Source organism: Sorex fumeus, unplaced genomic scaffold (assembly GCF_029834395.1).
Source record: "Sorex fumeus unplaced genomic scaffold, SorFum_2.1 ptg000061l, whole genome shotgun sequence".
Classification (NCBI taxonomy): domain Eukaryota; kingdom Metazoa; phylum Chordata; class Mammalia; order Eulipotyphla; family Soricidae; genus Sorex; species Sorex fumeus.
Genome location: NW_026606118.1, coordinates 12,420,234 through 12,441,525, shown reverse-complemented (window position 1 = coordinate 12,441,525; position 21,292 = coordinate 12,420,234). Strand labels below are relative to the sequence as shown.

Sequence of the window (21,292 nt, the reverse complement as noted above, 5' to 3'; positions counted from 1 at the left end):
AGGTCCCCTGGGTCCCATCAGGAGTGATCCCTGAGCACAGAGCCAGGCATAACCCCTGAGCATCGGTGGGTGTGACCTGAAACAAAACAAAACAAAAAAGATTTCCCAGAACTTAGGAAGGTAAAATGAGTATACAGAAAGGTCATCATTGTGTCATCATTGTCATCCTGTTGTTCATCGATTTACTTGAGCGAGCACCAGTAACATCTCTATTTTTCCCAGTCCTGAGATTTTAGCAGGCTCTCCTTACTTGTCTTTCTCAATGATTGGAGGCTCTTTCAGGGTCAGGGGAATGAGACCTGTTATAGTTAATGGTTTTGGCTTATCAAATATGCCACGGGGAGCTTGCCATGCTCTGCCCGTGTGGGCAGGATACTCTCGGTAGCTTGCTGGGCTCTCTGATATATATATATATATATATATATATATATATATATATATATATCACTGTCACTGTCACTGTCACTGTCCTCCTGTTGTTCATCGATTTTCTCGAGCGGGCCCAGTAACGTCTCCATCGTGAGACTTGTTACTGTGTTTGGCATATCGAATACGTCACAGGTAGCTTGCCAGGCTTTGCCGTGTGGGTGAGATACTCTCGGTAGCTTGCCAGGCTCTCCGAGGAATCGAACTCGGGTCGGCCATGTTGGCTGCTTGCAAGGCAAATGCCCTACCCACTGTGCTATCGCTCCAGCCCATATATATATATATATATATATATATATATATATATATATGTATATGTATATTTATATATTTCTCTATATGATTTGTTTCCTACTGTCTGAACTCCATCAAACACGGTGTGGTAGCACTGCACTGTCCCCCCATTGTTCATCGATTTGCTCGAGTGGGCACCAGTAATGTCTCACAACAAATTATGAGACTTTTTGTTCTTGTTTTTGGCATATTGAATACATCACGGGTAGCTTGCCAGGCTCTGCCCTGCAGGTGAGAATACTCTTGGTAGCTTGCCAGGCTCTCTAAGCGGGGCAGAGGAATCGAATCCGGGTTGGTCACATGCAAGGCAAACGCCTAGGAAGTGTCTTATGATGTGTCATGCAGTCTGGAAAGTGGCCTGGACCATGGCGGTGGTTGGGTAGTGGAGGTTGGCTGCCGGGGCTGGGTCCCTTGGGGCGGGGAGGGCTCCCACTGAGCCCCCTCTGGAGTGCCTGGAGTGAAAAAAGCCCGGTGCGGAATCCCAGAAAGGTAATACACGTAAAAACTTGACACGTATCTCCAAGGACGGTCCTCGCCAGCACCCCATCATCTACCCTGTATGTCATCCTTCAGCAAAAGCCACTCAATACCTCATCATATGTGAGATGCCAAGGTTTTGGTCAATCTCAGTGTCACTTCAGGTCAGAGCTAGCTGGCAAAGCTGATTAGGTCGTGCCTAGTCAGCAAATGAGTTACGCAAAAACGATGGTTTTCCAAATCCTTTTGGATTTTGGAATTGCAGATAAGGGTTCTAGACCTGCCACGTATCTGCCTCAAAAGAGCTTTGTTTATTGTAAGCATTGATTGGAAACAATCGCTATGGAAGCTGTAACACATTGTTTAGCAAATATCAGTGTCTGTTAGTTATCACTGTGCTGGCTGGTCCCCTCTCTCCTCCTCCAGCCTACTTGCCTTTTTAAAATTAAATTAAAATCTTTTTCATTGAATCACCATGATATGCACAGTTCTAAAGTTGTCCTTGATTAGGTTTCAGTCATGCAGTGGTCCAACACCCATCTCTTCACCAGTTTACAGTTCCCACCACCAATGTCCCCAATTTCCTTTCTGCTTCCCCTCAACCTACCTCTATGACACCTTTCTTCTCTCTTTCTCTTTCCTGTTAGGCACTGTGGTGTGTAATACTATTGCTGACAGGTTATTACCTATCTTACTTTACCCGCTTTCAGCACTCTATCCAGAGTGATCATTTCCGACTATCATCGTCATAGTGATCCCATCTCTGTCCTAACTGCACTTACCCTCCTGCTTTGTGACAAGCTTTCTACCATAGACTGATCCTCTTGGCCCTTGTTTCTACTATCTTTAGCTATTATTCTCATACTATGTTTTTAATAATACGTTGGGTCTAGATGGGTTATTTTTTTATGATTAAAAGTTATTGAATATATGCTGAAAGTTTCCAAAACATTTTTTTATTAAACAAGGATCTTTTATTGATTTATTGATTTTATCAAGATTTACAAAACTAATAATTATATAGTACAAGTATACAATGCTCCACCTCCAAATCCACCACTGGTATCAACAACACCTGTGTTCCAAGCTCCCTTCATTCTTTTTTTTCCTTTTTTATTGAGTCACTATGAGATAGAACACTACAAAATTGCTCACGATTGTGTTTCAGTCATGCAATGTTCCAACACCCATCCCTCCACCAGTGTAATTTCCCAGCACCAGTGTCCCCAGTTTCCCTCCCGCCCCTTCAAGTCTAGATAGGTCTTATAGGAACCCATTTAAAGAATGGACAGGAATAGTTTTTCTTTTGTTTTGTTTTGTTTTTTTACTGGGTCATACCCAGCGATGCACAGGGCTTATTCCTGGCTTAGCACTCAGGAATTACTCCTGGCAGTGCTCAGAATCGAACCTGGGTCAGCCGCGTGCAAGGCAAACACCCTACCAGCTGTGCTATCACTCCAACCAAAACAGGAATGGTTTTAACTCTCATCTAGGATAGAATCTTGTTTAGTTTTGTGATCTTGCTTATACGCTTAGCGATTCTCCCAGTTCCATCAAGTTGTGTTTAGCAGAGCTAACTTCAGCCTAGATCCTATTGGCAGATAACAAATGATGAAATGTGGATCAATGAAGGTTTAAATTAAATGACATCCAAATGCATTTGGATAATGTATGATTCCACTCGGAATGATTTCCTCTAGTGAGTTTATGCTTGTTCAAAAGCAGAGATCTTTCTATCTATTGATGTTTCGAAAAATGCCTCAGATCGATTGAGTTCAGGGTTGGGTTTCACCTAGCAATCAAAAATTTAACCAAGTTTTCTTTGCAAGTTCTTCAAAATAAATGCTTGCCTTCGAAGTGACCCAAGTGGTACTTTAGTTCAAATGTCAATTTCTTTCTCTTTGTGGATATAAACATGTGATATTTGAGTATAACTCAGATTTTCTTGTGATTCAGTGGACTGGGACAAAAATGATCTACAGGATAGAGAAAAATTTTGTTAAATTATTAACCTTGACTAGTAACAAATGTACTTCAATAGCTGCCATTTCATTTTATTTCTTTCCCCGTCTGTTTTTCCAAATGTTTTCCAAAAAAACTATTTTAATTCCAGCCTGTGAAACACAGCATAAAATTGTCAGCATGATGTATATGTTTATTTTCGAAAGCAAAATGATGCAAATTGGTTAAGCTGGGTATGCTGTCCCCCACTCCCCATAAAAATGAGAATGATTCAGAGTCATTTTAGCCCCTTTGTCTGCCTTTCCTACCCTGTAATTTTTTTCAATAGCTGCTCTCACTATTTAAAAGCCCGAAATCAAGCATATAGCTGGCATCTCTTATGACTCATCTTCAAGTGAAATCAGGAGAAAATGGATTTCATATATTGTCTTAGAAATGTTTTTGAAGAACAGGAGCTTTATAAATTATCTATTTGTTGAGGAGACAACATTCCTTGTCACCTGCCACAGTTAGAAACACAGTCAGCGGCTGAGGAAGAGCCTTGTAAAGTCTCAGTGGTGGGGTTAGCTTTGGTCTAACCCAAAATTCGCCTCTTCACGTCAACTCCTATTACAGAACTTAGAATTACCTACTTAGGTAATTCTCTCCCAAATAGGGAATTCTCAGAAGAAATCAGGGTAGCATCTAGACTTTTTCAAGTCTAGAAAATTCCAGAAAAGTCAAAAAAAATTCTACTCATTCCTTGCTTTTCTGCTCAGAGCAAAATTTAATTCCCCCCACCCCCCAAAAAAAGATTTTTGTAGCTTAGGGAAGATTTCTCAGTCTGAGCATTACTAATATTTTGGACCAGGGAATTCATGGTTGTGGGAGATAGTCTATTAGTAGGATGCTTAATGTTTATTGTACCCGTTAGATCTCACCCCACCCCACTTTTACTAATTTCTTCAGACATTGCAAAATATCCTCTATGGAAAAAAATCACCCCCTGTTTAAACCAATGTATTAGAGGAATGTTTTGTGATCAAATTTCCAGGAATTACAAATGAGCATTTATTTAGATGTTATTTAGCCTTGAAACTTCAGGACAGTTGTGACAGGTGTTTTGGAAATGATTTATTGCATAATGAGAAAAAGTTGCAACACCGTTCACATTTTTTTTTGTTTAGAATTTTTTTCCCTTTGAGATGTTTCCTCACTGGCAGATCATTTAGATGAACATTAATTATGTGCAGAAAGGAATAACTGTGATTGGTTTCAGTGTCATTTCCTAAATTAAAGACAAAATAATGCAAGTGCACAGACATTTATCTAGTTAGTTCCTTGGTTCTGCTTTAGGGACATGTTACGGATTTGTTTCTTCTGTAGGAGTGTTTGTTCATCTTCAGCAAGGGTAGTGGGGACCTAGCCTTATGTGCTAAAGAACCTCAGATGTGTTATTTACTTACCTTCCCTGTCTTACCCTCCATCCTTTGGGCTAAGTGTTCTAGTCCGTTCTGTCTACTAATGGGACATTTAACCAGAAGACTCAGTGGGTGTCCACTGGCATTTCACTGTCTAAACTTAATCTATCTGGTTGCTGCTTGTTCTTGGGTAAAAGGACATCTGGGAGAGCAAATAGGAGGAGTCTGGTTGATCTCTCAGCCTCTATGGTACATTTATTTATTTATTTATTTATTTATTTATTTTGCTTTTTGGGTGACACCTGGTGATGCACAGGGGTCACTCCTGGCCCTGCACTCAGGAATTACCCCTGACGGTGCTCAGGGAACCATATGGGATGCTGGAAATCGAACCTGGCTCAGCCGCGTGCAAGGCAAAGGCCCTACCCGCTGTGCTATCGCTCCAGTCCAGTACTTTTTTTTTTTAATTAGTGAAACAGCATGAGGTACAGTTATAGGCTTACAAATTTTGTGCTTGGGTTTCAGTTATACAATGATCAAGTGCCCATCCCTCCACCAGTGCCTGTCATCCATCACCACGGGTCCCAGCATCCCCCCCCACCCCCCATCCCCCCGTCCCATCCTGCCTCTGTGGCAGGGTATTCCCCCTTGTTCTCTCTCTCTTCTTTTGGGTACTGTGTTTTGCAAGAGAGGCATTGAGTGGCAATCATGTTTGGTCTATAGACTACTTTTAGCATGCTTCTCCCACCCTGTTGTGAGGGTCCTCACAACGCTCTTCATTTGGTGCTCTCTTCTCTATCTCAGCTTCCTTTTCACCTAGAACGTGTGGCTGGCCTTCCATTAACGGAGCAAAATTCCTGGTACTAATCTCAGCCATTCCTGGGTGTTAGTCTCCCTTTTTGTTGCTTTATGTTCCCCAGATGAATGCAATCTTTCTGTGTCTATCCCGCTCTTTCTGGCTCATTTCGCTTAACATGATACTTTCCATGTAGTACCACTTGTATGTAAATTTCATAACTGCATCTTTTCTAACAGCTATATAGTACTCCATTGTGTAAATGTACCAAAGTTTCTTTAACCAGTCATCTGCTCTTGGGCACTCAGGTTTTTTCCAGATTCTGGCTATTGTAAAGAGTGCTGCAATGAACAAACAATTGCAGATGTCACTTCGTCCAGTCCAGTACTTTTATTATTTTTTTTTGCTGACTTTCAATTTTATTTATTTATTTATTTTTCTTAAATTTTTATTAGTGAAACACCATGAGGTATAGTTGTAGACTTACAAATTTTTGTGCTTGGGTTTCATTTATACAATGATCGAATACCTATCCCTCCACCAGTGCCCATTTTCCACCACCACTGATCCCAGTATCCCTCCCACCCCCCAGCCCCCAGTACTTTCATTTTTTTAAAGAGAGCTATCACAAAGGACCAGTAATTGGGTGATGAAACAACTGAAATGTATTGTCTTAGAGTTCTTATGGCAAAATTTCTCGATTTGAGGTGTCAGTAGAATTGTTTTTTTTGGGGGAAGAACCAGAATGTTCCATAAGTCAGGCATCTCTTGGCTTACAGAAGGGCTTTCTTTACACATCATCTTTGCATCCTTCTAGCTAAGGCTCCTTGGTGTTGAACACTCCCCTGGTAAGAACAACCATGCTTTGGACAAGAACCTCAATTCAACTCAGTTATCTCCGCCAAGACTATTTTCAAATAAAACCTGCGCTGAAGAACTTCAACATAGCTTAATTTTTTTTTTGTGAGGGAGGGGGATAGATAACTGAAACCAGAAAAACAATTGAAATACACCAGATGGAGGGGTTCAGAGTAGTGGGTCCATTACATTTGCCACACACACTGCCAAGAAAGAAGGAAAATTCGATGTTCTATTCCTGGTACCCGATAACTTTATGCATTTTCCAAGTACAAATTAGAGCTCAGATAACCAGAAAAGAGTTATGTCCAGAAGGCACTGGTCCTTAAGTGACCCAGGAGCCTCTTCCTCAGGGCTCTTGGATTACATTTGGTTTGATTTAATCTGAGGGCAAAGTGCCTCTCTGGAGAAATCAATAACTACTTATCTTTAGCAAATAAATTAATTTTTCTAGGGCATTGACATTTCCTTTCCTCAGACTGAATTTCTTGTTTTGGAAGTATACTTTTATTCCAGAGTCTTTTTTTCTTGTTAAAAATTATTGTATTTTAATGTATATGGATATCTATAATTTTATCTTTCAAAATTACAGTTTCCCTCCTCCCCACATTTTCTAGTATTGAAATCACCAGCACATTTTGTCCCACAGAGCAGCAATAGTTTTAGATTAACAGATAATTCTAAGCAAGAGGAAGGAAGAAAAGAGAAAGAAAGATAGAAGCAAAAAAAAAAAACAAAGGAAAGAGGAACATATTGGTTTTTTGGACTTCTTGGTGTGAACAACAGAATTTTAGGAAGTTCATCTGTTCACTCAGACAGTGGCATTTGATGTTCCAAAGAACTGAGTGATATTGGATTATTAATTTATTTGAGCACATTTATATAAATTTAGCTCTAAAAATTCTTGGTCCTATCACAAACACTTAGACCTAAATCAGCCTAAGAAGCATGGCTCGCACCTTGAAGCTGTGAGGGTAGGTAGGATAGTTCATACTTGGTTCTCTCTGGGCCCTTAGAATCTTTGCAGGCTTGCTGGGTAGATTTTGCACAGTTCAGCCATCTACATGCAGGATGTTTTGGAAACTTGTGCTTTGCTGCAGCATAAGGCTGCAGTGAACACTGTTTTTGGGAAGTGCATTCAGAATGGGGGTATAGATTCCACACAGCAGTTCCTTGTTTGTCATTCTCAGAAAGACTTCTGATTGTAAAGCAGGCTGACAGTCTGAAAGACAGGACTAGGATGATCCCCAAGGGGCCCACTGTCCCTCATATTTCCAAAGCCTAGGACTGACAAGATCCACATATCCAAGTAGTAATGATGTTGGTTCAATTCGGTGCACTGCTCCATTGATCTCAATGAAATCATCAAAGCACATGTTTTACAATACTTGTTTTCTATTAGTTGTTGATAAGTAGCACTGTAGCACTGTCTTCCTGTTGTTCATCGATTTGCTCTAGCGGGCACCAGTAACATCTCACAACAAATTGTGACACTTGTTGTTATTATTTTTGGCATATTGAATATGCCATGGGAAGCTTGCCAGGACTTTTTTTTTCTTTTTGGGTCACACCTGGCAATGCACAGAGGTTATTCCTGGCTATGCACTCAGGAATTTCTCCTGATGGTGCTCGGAGGACTAAATGGGATGCTGGGAATCGAACCTGGGTCGGCCACATGCAAGGCCTTGCTGTACTATCGCTCCAGCCCAAAGTGAGGACTTTTAACCCTTTTAAACAGACCTTTCCAACTCCAACGACCTTGACCCCATCTACTATACTCTCCACATCTCTCACTTCCTCCACAGTCACTCTCATGCCCTATGTTGAGTTTACTGCACTACTTGGGCTGCCACCTTCTAAGCTGAGTTCCCTGGCAGACAACACTTCCCTGGGCTGTTGAATGGAGCAGGCTGTGGTTAAATAATGTCCAACCTGCATCTCTCCAGCTGAGATTTTTTGCTTCTGTTTTATCTTTGCTGGGTCCAGAGTGTTGGGATGGAGAGAGACACATTTTCTGCTGAGCAGAAACGTGATGGTATCATGTAGTGCTGTTTTAACTGCCTCCTCCACCCCTGGAAACAATATAGTACAGATATTTCTTGATGACTTTTGTTTCAAAAGTCTACTTTGGATGGTATGCTAATCTTGGTTAGCACATTTTTTTTTCTCTACTGCTAAGATCTGATTTGTTAGGAATTTTTAAGTGCAAAGGGAATGAAAAACAAAATGAGGGTCTGCCCCCCCCTTCAGAAAAAAATAATTTATTTTATATTGATTATTACAAAATAAAGGAAAAAATTTCCTTGGGGAATAGAATCTCTCAAATATCATCTTGAATTATTGGTCATCAAAAATTTAATTTTGAGCAATCACGAAAGCATAGGATATATTGGATTATATTTGCAAGCCATCAAAGCAAAGGATTAGAATGTATAGTAAAAAATAAGAAAGTATAGTGATCAGTAATCTGTGTATTGGTTGCACTACTTAGATTTACCCCATAACTTTATTGAAAATTGGCTGGCCAATATCACCAGCCATATCATTACCTGATGTGAAAAGAGACATAAAATTGTGTGTATAGTATCATCTCAACAATAATTTAACAGTGTATAAAAGGATTTAAGTATCATAATAATTTTTGTCTGTGGGCACTTGGACCAGGGAGATTATATTGGATTTCTTTATACTTTTCTAGGCTCTCTAATAAAACTTTTACAGCAGGCATACATTACTTTATTATTATAGAGACTGGGAAAAATTCTTTCTTACATTAATTTAATTTAATTTTTTTAACTTATTTAACACTGCAGTTTATAAAGTTGTTCATAATACAGTTGTTTCAGGATTTAATGTCCCAACAACAATCTCACCACTAGTGTGACCTTCTTTCCATCCTTTCCTGAGGTTCCCACCCACCCCCAAGCCTGCTCCCCTCACCCCGAAGGCACAAAATAATTTATTTTATATTGCTTTTTACAATAAAATGACAAATGGAATTCTCAAAAAATAGTTCAGTAAAGTAAATCTGTGAAAATTGTTATATCTCACAATGGGGTTATCAAAGTAATGTCTGAATGTTCACTGACCATTTTGCTCGGAGTTGAGCTTCCTGTGTTACCTTTTTTGTTTATTGAGTGCAGTTGGCATTTTTGTTTATTGAGCTTAGTTAGTACATTTCTCATCTAATTTGCAGAGCTCCTACGAGGCTGTCAGGTTTATGAAATTTGGAGGTGTCACACTCTAGGAGCTCCAGGATCTATAGAACTGGGATGAATCTTAGCCCTCCCCCTCCTTCCTGTCCCCCTTCCTCTGAGAGATCCCAGAGTTTTCAGCCCAAAGACTCGATGGACCCATAGTTGCATGCTTGGCATCTCTTCCGAGATTAGTTGTGAAGCTATGAAGCTGGGCCTTTGTTTACATGGTGGATCCAGGCTGTGGGATGTGGGTGCAGTTGCTGGGTGCTTAGGGAGAGTGAGGATTCAGCCTGCTCCCCTCCCAAGGGCATCCCATGAGATTCAGTCCAAAGACCAGTGTACCTGTGAGTTGCATCTACTTAGCTTCGAGTCTCTTCTGAGATTATTCATGAAGCTGTGAAAGTAGGTCTTTTTTTTTTTAACTGCAGCAGCTGTGGAATGTCTCTTTCTTACATTTAAATAGAGCTCTTTCTCTGACTTACGCCTGTTGATCCTCAACTTAGACTCTTTATAAATCTTACTGGACTTTCAAAATAGTTGAAAACTGCCCAGATGTCTTCATGCTTTTAAACATGAGTGTTTATAGATAGACAAGAAAAAATAAAGCAAACAAAAAGCCTCAAATACAAAAACAAAGCAAACCTTACAAATGAACCTAAAGACTTCGTCTTAAACTATTTGGACATTTCAACGACTGCAATATTGGTGCTATTATGTAAATACCTACCACTTTTCTCTTTCCACTCTCAAATAAGCCGTCAAAACAAAAACAAATTTACAACCTCAAAGTTGGGGTTTTATGGAGTGCAGTATTTTATAAAACTTCAACTTGTTTGATGAGGATATTTGAGTATTCTCACAGTACTTCAGAGTTTTTGTTAAACCTATATTATTGGTTTAAGGGAATATTCAAGACAAAAAGAGGAAATATACCGGTGGAAGCTTTGGGGAAGTTTGGTAGGTGTGAGAGTATGGAGACTATAACAGAGAAGGGATGATTCTATAGAAGAGGTTGTAGTAGTTAGACTCCCTTGCTCTCTTGCATGTCATCTTTGGTCCTATATTGAGCCATCATCACGATTACGATCATGACCTTCCTGTTGTTTGTCGATTGCCTCTAGCAGGCCCCAGTAATGTCTCCTTCGTCCTAGCCCTGAGATTTTTTAAAATGTGCCATATTCAAGGCTCTTTCAGGGTTAGGAGAATAAGACCCATCATTGTTACTGGTATTTGGCATATTGGCTACGCCACGAGGAGTTTGCCAGACTCTGCCGTGTGGGCAGGTTACATTCGGTAGCCTGCCAGTTTGTCCAAAATAAGAATGAGATAATAAGATGTTGCGCGGCCGCTAATGAGGCCGCATGCTTCCAGGATCTGGGTTTTACAGTCTCTGGGTCTTGGCCATTGATGGGATTACACAGCGCCAGGGGGCCAGTTGGTGGGTGTGACCCCTGCCTACTGGAATATGGAGGATCTGGGTGGAGGATGCTCAGCCCCATCCGAGCAGGCTTGGAGATCTCAGCCCCCAAACCCGCATGCCTTTGTTCCTCTGCCGGTACCTTCATGCGTGTGGAGAGTCATCATGGTAAAGGAATTTTGATCTGAGATGATAATATTAGTATTTAATTATAAAGTACAGAGTGAGTACAAGTGAAGTTTAGTGTCTAGTCAATAAAAAGTTGAAAAAAAGCTTGAAGATTCGTGTTTATGTACTTGAATTCCTGATGTCTCAAAAATTTTTTTATCAAGATTAACAGAACATATAATCTTGACCCAATTTTATTTAGTGCACGGATATCTTTGGAGGAGAACATTTTCAGATTATAGATTTGAAAGCCCCTGTTTTTTTTCAATTACGCTTTAATGTACTTAAATTAATGACAGTTTTAGAGATCAGTAAATGTTACCCATAAATATTTCTTTATTAAGCTGTGTAATAAGTAATACAAAAAATAGTCATGAAAGTATTAGAAAGTGAATGCATCTCTACTTCAAGTGGAGAAAATGCAGCTCTCCTAATTTTTTTTTTTTTTAAAACCTGCGCAAAGAAACTAGAAGTTGGTTATAAATAGTTCACTTGCTTGGGCTGAGCACTAAATCTTAATTCTCTGTTGCATCTAAAACAAAGCTTATCAGCTTATTTTGCATCTAAAATAAAGCTTGTTTCTTTATTTCCAGATGGTTTCCCAGCTTGAAGCCCAAATATCCGAGCTCGTTGAACAGTTGGGAAATGAGTCTGGATTTCACCAGAAAGCACTCCAACGGGCCCAGAAGGCAGAAAACAAGTTGGAGACGCTTCAGGGTCAGCTGACACACCTGGAAGGAGAACTAGTTTCTGGAGACGTCTTGAGGGACAACTTGCATTTTGAGAAACAGAAAGTAATAATAACAGGAGGACTTTGTGCCTGGGCGGGATCTTCTGTGGCAGGATAAAGTAGAAGCTGAAAATAGTCTGACCTTTGCGGGGCTACCACACGTGGTTTAAGTTGTGAGTCAGAAGTCCATTTCAGGGAACAATAGATAGTGCTTGAGGTTGTTTTCCTGTTGTTTGGAGTTTCCCGGAATCCATTCAGTTAAGCTCTGAAGATATTTATTGGATGCCTATTATATATGAGATCCCAAATTAAGGCATGGCTAGATCAGTCCTTGATCTTTAAAAGATAATTGAATAGGAGACATCCAAATAATTGGCTCTGCTAAAGACTCTCAGGGTTATGATGGATGTTCTGATTAATAAAGTACTGTAGGAGTACAGTCAAAGGAATGATGACTTCCAGATAGATAGGATTTTTTTTGGAGGGTGGACCACACCTGGCTGGCTATGCTCAGGGATTACTCCTGGCTCTGTGCTCAAGGATCAATCCTAGTACTGCTAGGGAGACCATATCTGGTGCCCAGGTTAATGTTGGGGTCAACCATATGTCAGGCAAGTGCCTTACCTATTGTACTATCTCTCCAGCCCCTGATAGCTCACTTAAATTTTTTTTTAAATTATAACGTTTTAAAATTAAAGGCATTGTGATTTACAAAGTGCATATATAAATGAATATAGTTGACTTCCAGGCGCACAATGTACCAAACGCCAAATCTCACCACCAGTGTCAACTTCTCTCTACCAATGATCCCTCCCACCCTCCAGTCTGCCTCCCTGACAGGCACAATTTTAGGTTTGGTTGTTGTGGTTTGGATCTCGTGCTTACAGTTTTGTCGGTCTTGTGGTTCAAGTACATAGATGTACCACAGCATGGACATCTCCTTTTAAGTCAATTCCTCTGCACCCTAAATCCTGTTTCCTTAGTACATCTCAAATCCACCCCCAACACACACACACATATACACACACACATACACACACCCCACAATCTCTGTATTTATTTATTTTTGTGAAGCAAGGTAATTTACATTGATACTTATTTAGAAAGGAATGAGGGGGAGGGAAATGTGTGTTTAGGATGTCTGTGTTTCCAGGCATGCAGACAACCATCAAAGGGAGTGCTCCTCAGCACCACCCCCCTCCCCCCCTCTCCCAGCTCACCTGCTGCCACAGGAAGCTTCCAGGAAGTCTTGAAACCTGATCACACCTTTCTTCATCTTCCACTGGACTGGAGCAGGATCCCATTCTGCCTTTCCCTAGCTGAGGTTCTTTACTGCCTCTGGGGGGGGTGGTCCTCTCCTCTGAAATTTCTTCAGTCAGTGGTGCCAAGTCTGGAGTCTCCAGGAATCCACACCTGGTCAAGGAGTGATGCCTAAATCTTAAGACCTCCATGTCCAATTTCATCTGCCTGAAACCCAATGGCTCATGATATTGTGACTCTTGGTGCCCCACATAAAATGTTAAAGATGAATTTAAATGAAAAGAATTAAATTTGAAAATGAAAACAAATTAAAAAATAGATCTCCATGTTCAAGCTTATGAACAACATTCTCCTTACAGAGGTTTTGTGGTCCATATGGCCCCTGCCATATTCCATGTTGCCTATGGCATACTGCCCCTTGTCCCAGAAAATGGGCCCTTGTGGTCCACACTGGGTAGGAATGGTCTCCTCAAGCCTCTGCAGTGATAGCATTTCCTGTCTGCTGAGAGACTTGGTTCTCTTTCAAGCAGTATTTGCTGATTTGTCACCACACATCACCTTCCTCAGTTCATTTTCTCATTCAATCCATCTGTTCCTGTGACTCCTGCTTCTAGTGGTCCCCGGGGCAATCTGTTTTCTTCCTTTATTCTTTTGGGTCTCCCTAGAGTTTAGAGCAAGAGTCAATATGATTTCAATCCTAGGTGAAGCGTGTATTCAATCATCCTAAAGAAAGAATTTTAGGGCCCTTGGTATCTCCTCCCTTCTTTCATTATAGTGGTACATTCATTTTAATTGGGAGTAAGCCCAGTTAACTCTCAGTTATGGAAACAGTATCTATGGAAAATTTCCACCGATAGCAGCTGCCTATGGAGTATATATTCTAGTAAAGCTAGTAGGCATGCGAAATTGAAAATTGGAGTTGGAATTCACATTTAGATGCAGGCAACTCAGGTTTGAGCAAAATAGAATAGAAGGTTTCTGCTAAACTGTGATTTAAATGAGCAAAATATATAGTACTCCTTCCAGCAATCTTCACTTGTAGAGGCACAGCCAAGGTCCTGGAACTCGGCACTTTCTCTGTCGCTCTTGCTGGGGCCCAATCTCAGTCACTTTGGTTGTTGTGTGAGCTCAGTGGAAGCCCTATATAGTAACAGGAAGTATTTTCACATAAGTACTGACTCTATTTAGAATGCAGGCAACAGTAACTATTTCATTTTTATTTTCACAGATTAGAGATGAAAATTTCCAAGGGGGAATGTCACAGCATTAGGAAGTGACAAACTGGTGAGGCAGAGACAAAGGCCACCCATGGCCTCATAGCATGGGATAATAAGTGATGCATGTAATGACTGTGACTTATAAAGAAATCATTAACATTTATGTGTACTAGTGAAAACAAAAAGGGAAAACAGACACAAGTAATTCTATCCAGATGGTCTATATAGATCTGGGATTTAAGCCAATTGGCTTTATTCATAAGGAAATTATATGCATTTACATATTAGTTCTTTAAAAATTAAAAAATATTAATTTTTTTGGTTTACATTACTATTAATAATGGTTTCTCATGAGAAGAAGTCCAACATAAGTCTTGAATGGAAATTTCTTGATGGATAGGGTAGGGAATGATTGTGATGAGAAGAAATTTAATGCCTAGGGAGCTCATTGATTGATATGCTTAGTTGGCATTGGTCTAAGTCTACTCATAGCCAGATAAGCCATGGAAGTCAAGTAGAGGATGACCCTAGAACAGTTGTATTATGTCAGCCTTTAAAAACATAAACTTTGGTTGGGGATGTGGCTCAGGGAGAAAGTATTTATTTTGCATGCATAAGTTCCTGAGTCTGGAACGTGGCTAGGAACTGTCTTTTATATATAAAACATACATCCTGGCATGTAAAATACAATGAACTAAAGTAATCCTTGCTATTGCTATGTTTTATAGTGTTGCCCATTACTTTTGACACACTGAGAACTCTTAATCACATTTTCTCAAGTATTCTAACTTACTAAAATCAAACAAGGGTCGGAGAGATAGTACAGTGGGTAGGGTGCTGACCTCCTATGCAGCTGACCCGGGTTTGATCCCTGGCATCTCATCTGACCCCCTGAGTCCTACCTAAAGTGAGTCAGGGAGTAAGCCCTGAGCATTGCCAGGTGTTCCCAAAACCTTCTCCCTCCCTTTCAAAAGATTCACAAAAACTAAAAAACAAACAAGAAAGAGCCTACTTGTCATTATTTTCTACCTTAATTTTCTTTTTTTTTTTGGGTCACACCCAGTGATGCACAGGGGTTGCTCCTGGCTCTGCACTCAGGAATTACTCCTGGCAGTGCTCAGGGGACCACATGGGATGCTGGGAATCGAACCTGGGTCGGCCACTTGCAAGGCAAATGCTCTTCCTGCTGTGCTATTGCTCTGGCCCCCATTTACTACCTTGAGACCAAAAATCACTTTGGAGGAAAAAGTTGCCCCAAACTGTCCATGTACGGGTAGATCTTAGTGGGTGCAGAATTAACTTGAAAGGATGGTGGTGGTGGCACTATGGAACCCAAGTGGAAATGTGAAAGTGTTCAGGAGTCGGATAGATTTGCCATATGGCGGCAGTAAGAACAATAACTTTATGGTAGAGCCTTTCCTGTGTGATACCCTGGGTTTATCCCTGGCAAAGCAAAACAAAAAAATAAAATAAAATAAAACAATAAGGAGAGTGTACAATATTAGGTACACCGACTAAGGCCACTGACCTCCAGGAGAGTCAGTAGCATTAGGGTCTTGCTTTTTCAACTTTTGCAGCACTAGGGATTGAACTCAGGTTCCCTACATCCAAGACATGCTAGTTTTACCACTGAGCCATGCCCACAGCCCTGAGTCAGGGGAAATTTGGATGAGGAGCCAGGGCTCGGGGTGGAAGTGTGGTTAAGAATCTCCTCCCCACCTATGCAGCTCAGGGTTCAGGCCCCGTTGTGGGCCTCCCTGAGATCTCCCTGCAAGCCCGGGAGGAGATAGATTCCGTGAGATCACCTGTTAACTTAATTTTTCTGTGTCCCATTTTTCCTTTTGGTTCTCGGGTTTAGTATCTTCAGTTTTTGGATCAGCTCTCCGAGAAAATGAAACTGGACCAGATGGCAGCTGAGCTTGGCTTTGACATGCGTCTGGATGTCGTTCTAGCGCGCGCGGAGCAGCTGGTCCGTCTGGAGAGCAGCGCAGTCATCGAAAACAAGACGATCGCCCACAATTTACAGAGGAAGGTAGGGGGACTGAAAAGGCGATGAGACAAGGGATTTTCGAGGAACTTAAATATGGAAACTAATTTACTCTTCCTGTGCTTGCCAACGTGGCTAGGAAGTGTCTTTTTATATATACATACATACACATGTGTATACCTATGTATGTTTAGAATCAGAGTCTCTACATCACGTCTGATAGGATGGTAAATGCATCACCTCTGGCTACGTTCGTTTGTGGGCTTGGACACTGGACAGCAGTGACTTAAACAAAAAGAAGCATCTTGTTTTCTTCTTTCTGCTTTTTGGGTCACACCTAGTGATGCTCAGGGGTTACTCCTGGCTCATGCACTCAGGAATTACTCCTGGCAGCGCTTGGGGGACCATATAGGATGCTAGGAATCGAACTCAGGTCAGCTGTGTGCAAGGCAAACGCCCTACCCTCTGTGCTATTGCTCCAGCCCCATTGTTTTATTTCTTCTCATGTACTTTTCCGGTGATAAACAATGTAGGATGAGTATGGGAGTTCTTTTCTACAGGGTTAAACGTTTTTGAGGAAGGGGGTTAGATGAATACAAAACAGATGGTATTGATGTAAAAATGCCTGTATTTCTTCACCACCACCATGCCCACAGCCCTCAATCACTGTCCTATGCCTCTCACCTTAGTCCACTCATGAATTCCTTCTTACCTTTCCCTCAGCATTCTGTCATCAGAATGCAATCCAAGGTCAAGGGTTTGTTCAAAACTGTCTTTTCCTTTGTTTCATCTTCCTAGGTTCCGTCTTCTCTTTGATTTCATTCAGAATTCTACCCTCCCGGTTCATCCTCTTCTCTTCCCTTTTTTTTCTTTTTGGGTCACACCCAGTGATGCACAGGGATTACTCCTGGCTCTGCATTCAGGAATCACCCCTGGTGGTGCTCAGGGGACCATATGGGATGCGGGGAATCGAACCCGGGTCAGCCGCGTGCAAGGCAAATGCCCTACCCGCTGTGCTAAAAAGTTTTTTTCCCTTTTTTTTTGTTTTTTTAAGGAACCAGCTTACTTCAGTATATTAAGCTTACATCTCAGGCTACCCTTCCCTATGTGATAGCAAATGGTATCTAGCACCATCCTATGAGATTCAGGCAGAAAACAGGGAAGGGAGGACTGTGAGGAATGTAGAAGAGCACGCATGAGCTGTCTTGTAAGACTTCTGAAATTTGCTCCATCAACTTGTGTATAATATCCAGACTATGTTCAAATAGTTAAACCTAGCTGCAAGGGAGGTTTGAAGCTGTAGTCTCTCCTATGGGGGTGTTATTTGACTAGCTGAAAATTCTAGTTCTGTTACTATGGAAGAAGAGGTTTATGAAACTCTCAGTAGTATCTGACTTTATAAGCTCCTCCTCCTCCTCCTCCTCCTCCTCCTCCTCCTCCTCCTCCTCCTCCTCCTCCTCCTCCTCCTCCTCCTCCTCCTCCTCCTCCTCCTCCTTCTTCTTCTTCTTCTTCTTCTTCTTCTTCTTCTTCTTCTTCTTCTTTCTTCTCCTTTTTCTTTCCTTCTAGTCCTCCTCCTCCTCCTCCTCCTCCCCCTCCCCCTCCTCCTCCTCCTCCTCCTCCTCCTCCTCCTCCTTCTTCTTCTTCTTCTTCTTCTTCTTCTTCTTCTTCTTCTTCTTCTTCTTCTTCTTCTTCTTCTTCTTCTTCTTCTTCTTTCTTCTCCTTTTTCTTTCCTTCTAGTCCTCCTCCTTCTCCTCTTCCTTCTTTTCCTTCTCCTCCTTCACCTCCTGCTTATCCTTCACCACCACCACCACCTCCTCCTCCTCCTCCTCCTCCTCCTCCTCCTCCTCCTCCTCCTCCTTCTTCTTTTCCTTCTCCTTCTCCTCTTCCTCCCCCCTCCTCCTTCTTTTCTTCTACTACAGTGAGATACATAGTTACAAAGTTGTTCATAATTGGGTTTCAGTCATATAATACTCCAAAATCTGTCCTTTTTCCAGTGTACCTTTCCCACCATCAGTGTCCCCAATTTCCCTCCTGGTCCCCCACCTTCCTCTTTTCTTCTGCTTTTCTTCTCTCTCTCTCTCTCTCTCTCTCATTTTTTCTTTTGGGCATTATGATTTGCAGTACAGATACTGAAAGGTTATCATGTATATTCCTTTACTTACTGAGAACTTTTCACTTACTCTGAGGAAGAGCTAGAAAGAGTTTAGACTAAATAAAAAGATGAAAAGTATTAAAATATAATTATTAGTTATATAATTATTGGCATTGGAGATACATAGGGGAAAACACATATGTGTTCTTAGAGCAGTTCTTAGGAGAAAATTCTGTGGTAGAATTACAGAAAGCAGATTGCTTAATGAGCTACATCTGGGACTTCCAGTTTAGTGCCACCAAGCTGTGTGACCTTGGAAAAATGACAGAAGCCAATGTGTCTGCTTGTTCATGATTTAAACACGAATGGTACCTATCTTGTGTGGCTGCTGATTTTCAGTAAATGAAATTTGGAACTTGTGGTTCATGCAGAATACTTGATTTATGTTGGCTCTCTTCTCCATTGACTGTCTACAGGAAAAATGTTTTGCTTGTTTTGGTTTTTGGGCCACACGGGGTTACGCTTAGGGATTACTTACTGGCAGTGCTCAGGGGACCATATGGGATGCCAGGGATCAAATCCACACCAGCCATGTGCTAGGCAAGTGTCTTCTTGCTGTACTATTTCCCCAGTCTCAGGAATACTTTATTAAGAGATAGGAAGCCATCAGAAATACTAAATTGAGCACAGTTTGTTTCCTCATAAAAATTTTGAATCATTGCTTCCTCCCTCTATATTCACCATAATACTACTTTTAAAATTTAAATTAAAAATTTTTTTTTTCTTTTTGGGTCACACGCGGCGATGCTCAGGGGTTACTCCTGGCTCATGCACTCAGGAATTACTCCTGGTGGTGCTCGGGGGACCATATGGGATGCTGGGAATCGAACCTGTGTTGGCCATGTTGGGTGCGTGCAAGGCAAACGCCCTACCCGCTGTGCTATTGCTCCAGTCCTAAATTTTTAAAAAATTTTAATTAAATTTTTTAAATTAAATTTTTTAAATAATTTTTATTCATTTATATTATTAAAGTTCTTTGACAGAATCACTGTGAGATAGACCCTTATCACCATAATCCTTCTAAAACATTGCCTAATTTTGGAACAACCAGTGTGTAGAAGTTACCAGCATTAAATTTCTAGCAGAGTGGAATTTGACATGAAGGTCCAAGAAGGTAGTTTAGTTACAGAAATACTAGAAGGAATTCTAAATGGAATAATAAATACTAAAATGGAAGTGTCTGCCTGGCCTCTGTGAGGACCTCAGTACTCCAAAAGCCCAACTCAACAACAACAGAACAGCGGGGGTATGAATTCTGCTAGATCTCCAACAGGCTACTCAAGTCTCACTTTACTTTTTTACCTGCAAACACTTTACAAATGCAGGGTATATCATTAGGGAAAATGTCACCGTCATCATTTCTGATGCTATTTAAATTTATAGACTTCCTGGAATTGGCAATCATTGGAGGAGGATTCCATCCTTAATATTCCATTTGGTAATTGTGAGCCCTAGGAGGTCCCCCCCCCCCCCCCCCGCCACCCACTCAAGTTCCACAATTTGTTTTGTTAAAAGCACTGTGATTTCTGTTTTTAAGTTGGATTGACAATGATAAGTGCTGCTTGAAGACCTTTTTCTCTGCCTGGCTTGAGGACGGTAGAGGTCAGGCATATAATAAAGATTCCAATGAACCAAAAAATTTGAAAGTTCCCTTGGCAACTGGATTTTAGGCAGTTCACTGCTCGGACATGAGGATTCGGTGCTTCTCGAGGCCTGTGGTGCTTTTAGGGTCCCCCAGGGGTCCATCCAACAGTGTCAGGTGTGCATGGCACTGAGCTGTCTCTCCAGCCCCTACATTTTGATGTGTTTGTTTTACATCACAACACTTTATGATGTGGATTTTTTTTATGATACAAACAAAAAAAATACCAAAATGCAGTACATGAATATAGCTAAATGCAGAGTGGAGAGTGGAGACGATTTTTCTTTTTTTTTTTTTTTTTGCTTCTCAAGAGGCCACAGTTTCCATTTTTAGTAAAATAAAAAGGGTTGCACATGGGCCGAAATAAAGGTAAAGGTAAAGGCCCTCCCGTTGATCATCGATTTGCTCGAGCGGGCCCAGTAACGTCTCCATTGGAGACTTTGTTGTTACTGTGTCTGGCATATCGAATACGTCACGGGGAGCTTGCCAGGCTCTGCCGTGCGGGCGAGATACTCTCGGTAGCTTGCCGGGCTCTCCGAGAGGGGCAGAGGAATCGAACTCGGGTCGGCCATGTTGGCTGCGTGCAAGGCAAACGCCCTACCGCTGTGCGGTCGAAATAGCTTCCATAATTTTGGCTAGGAAAGATCTATAGTCGCATTTCCCCTACTACTCACCATAAAGTATAAAAAAGGAATTAAAGGAAAGTTTTCTTGTTAATTTCTACCATGTGAAAAATGCTATATTCTCTTTTAGCAAGACCAAAAGATAAAAACTTCCTAAATTAAATGCTATCGCAAAGATGAAGCACTTGTGAGATTCTAGCCAAAAAGAGCACTACATTAAGCAACATATACTTAAAGAATCCAAAACAAACAAACAACAACAAAAAGCTGCTGGTGCATTGTAAGAATATTGGGTTATTTTTTCTGTATGCACTGATGTGTGCATGCACGTGTGTGTGCGTTTCTTTGGGAGGGGGGGGTGTCATACCTATCTCTGTTTAGGGGAATATCTGTGGTGCCAGGGATTGAATTAGGATTGACTGCATGCAGGGTAAGCACCTTAACCACTGTACTACCTCATTGGCTCCATCATGTGTATTTTTTTTTTTTTTTTTGCTTTTTGGGTCATACCTGGTGATGCACAGGGGTTACTCCTGTCTTTGCACTCAGGAATTACTCCTGGTGCTGCTTGGGGGACCATATGGGATGCTGGGAATTGAATCTGGGTCAGCCGTGTGTAAGGCAAACGCCCTACCCCTGGACCATCGCTCCAGCCCCATATGTGTATTTTTTAAACAATGAAAGTA

The 21,292-nt window shown here is 41.2% G+C and overlaps 1 protein-coding gene across 1 annotated transcript in view; it reads left to right on the top strand.

Annotated features, from left to right (window-relative positions):
• Window positions 1–21,292, top strand: part of CCDC170 (coiled-coil domain containing 170) — a 123,349-nt gene that overhangs the window by 68,506 nt on the left and 33,551 nt on the right. Inside the window, exons 7-8 of the mRNA XM_056126319.1 lie at window positions 11,589–11,789; window positions 16,061–16,234. Coding sequence (XP_055982294.1) covers window positions 11,589–11,789; window positions 16,061–16,234 — 375 coding nt within the window. The remainder of the gene's footprint in view (window positions 1–11,588; window positions 11,790–16,060; window positions 16,235–21,292) is intronic.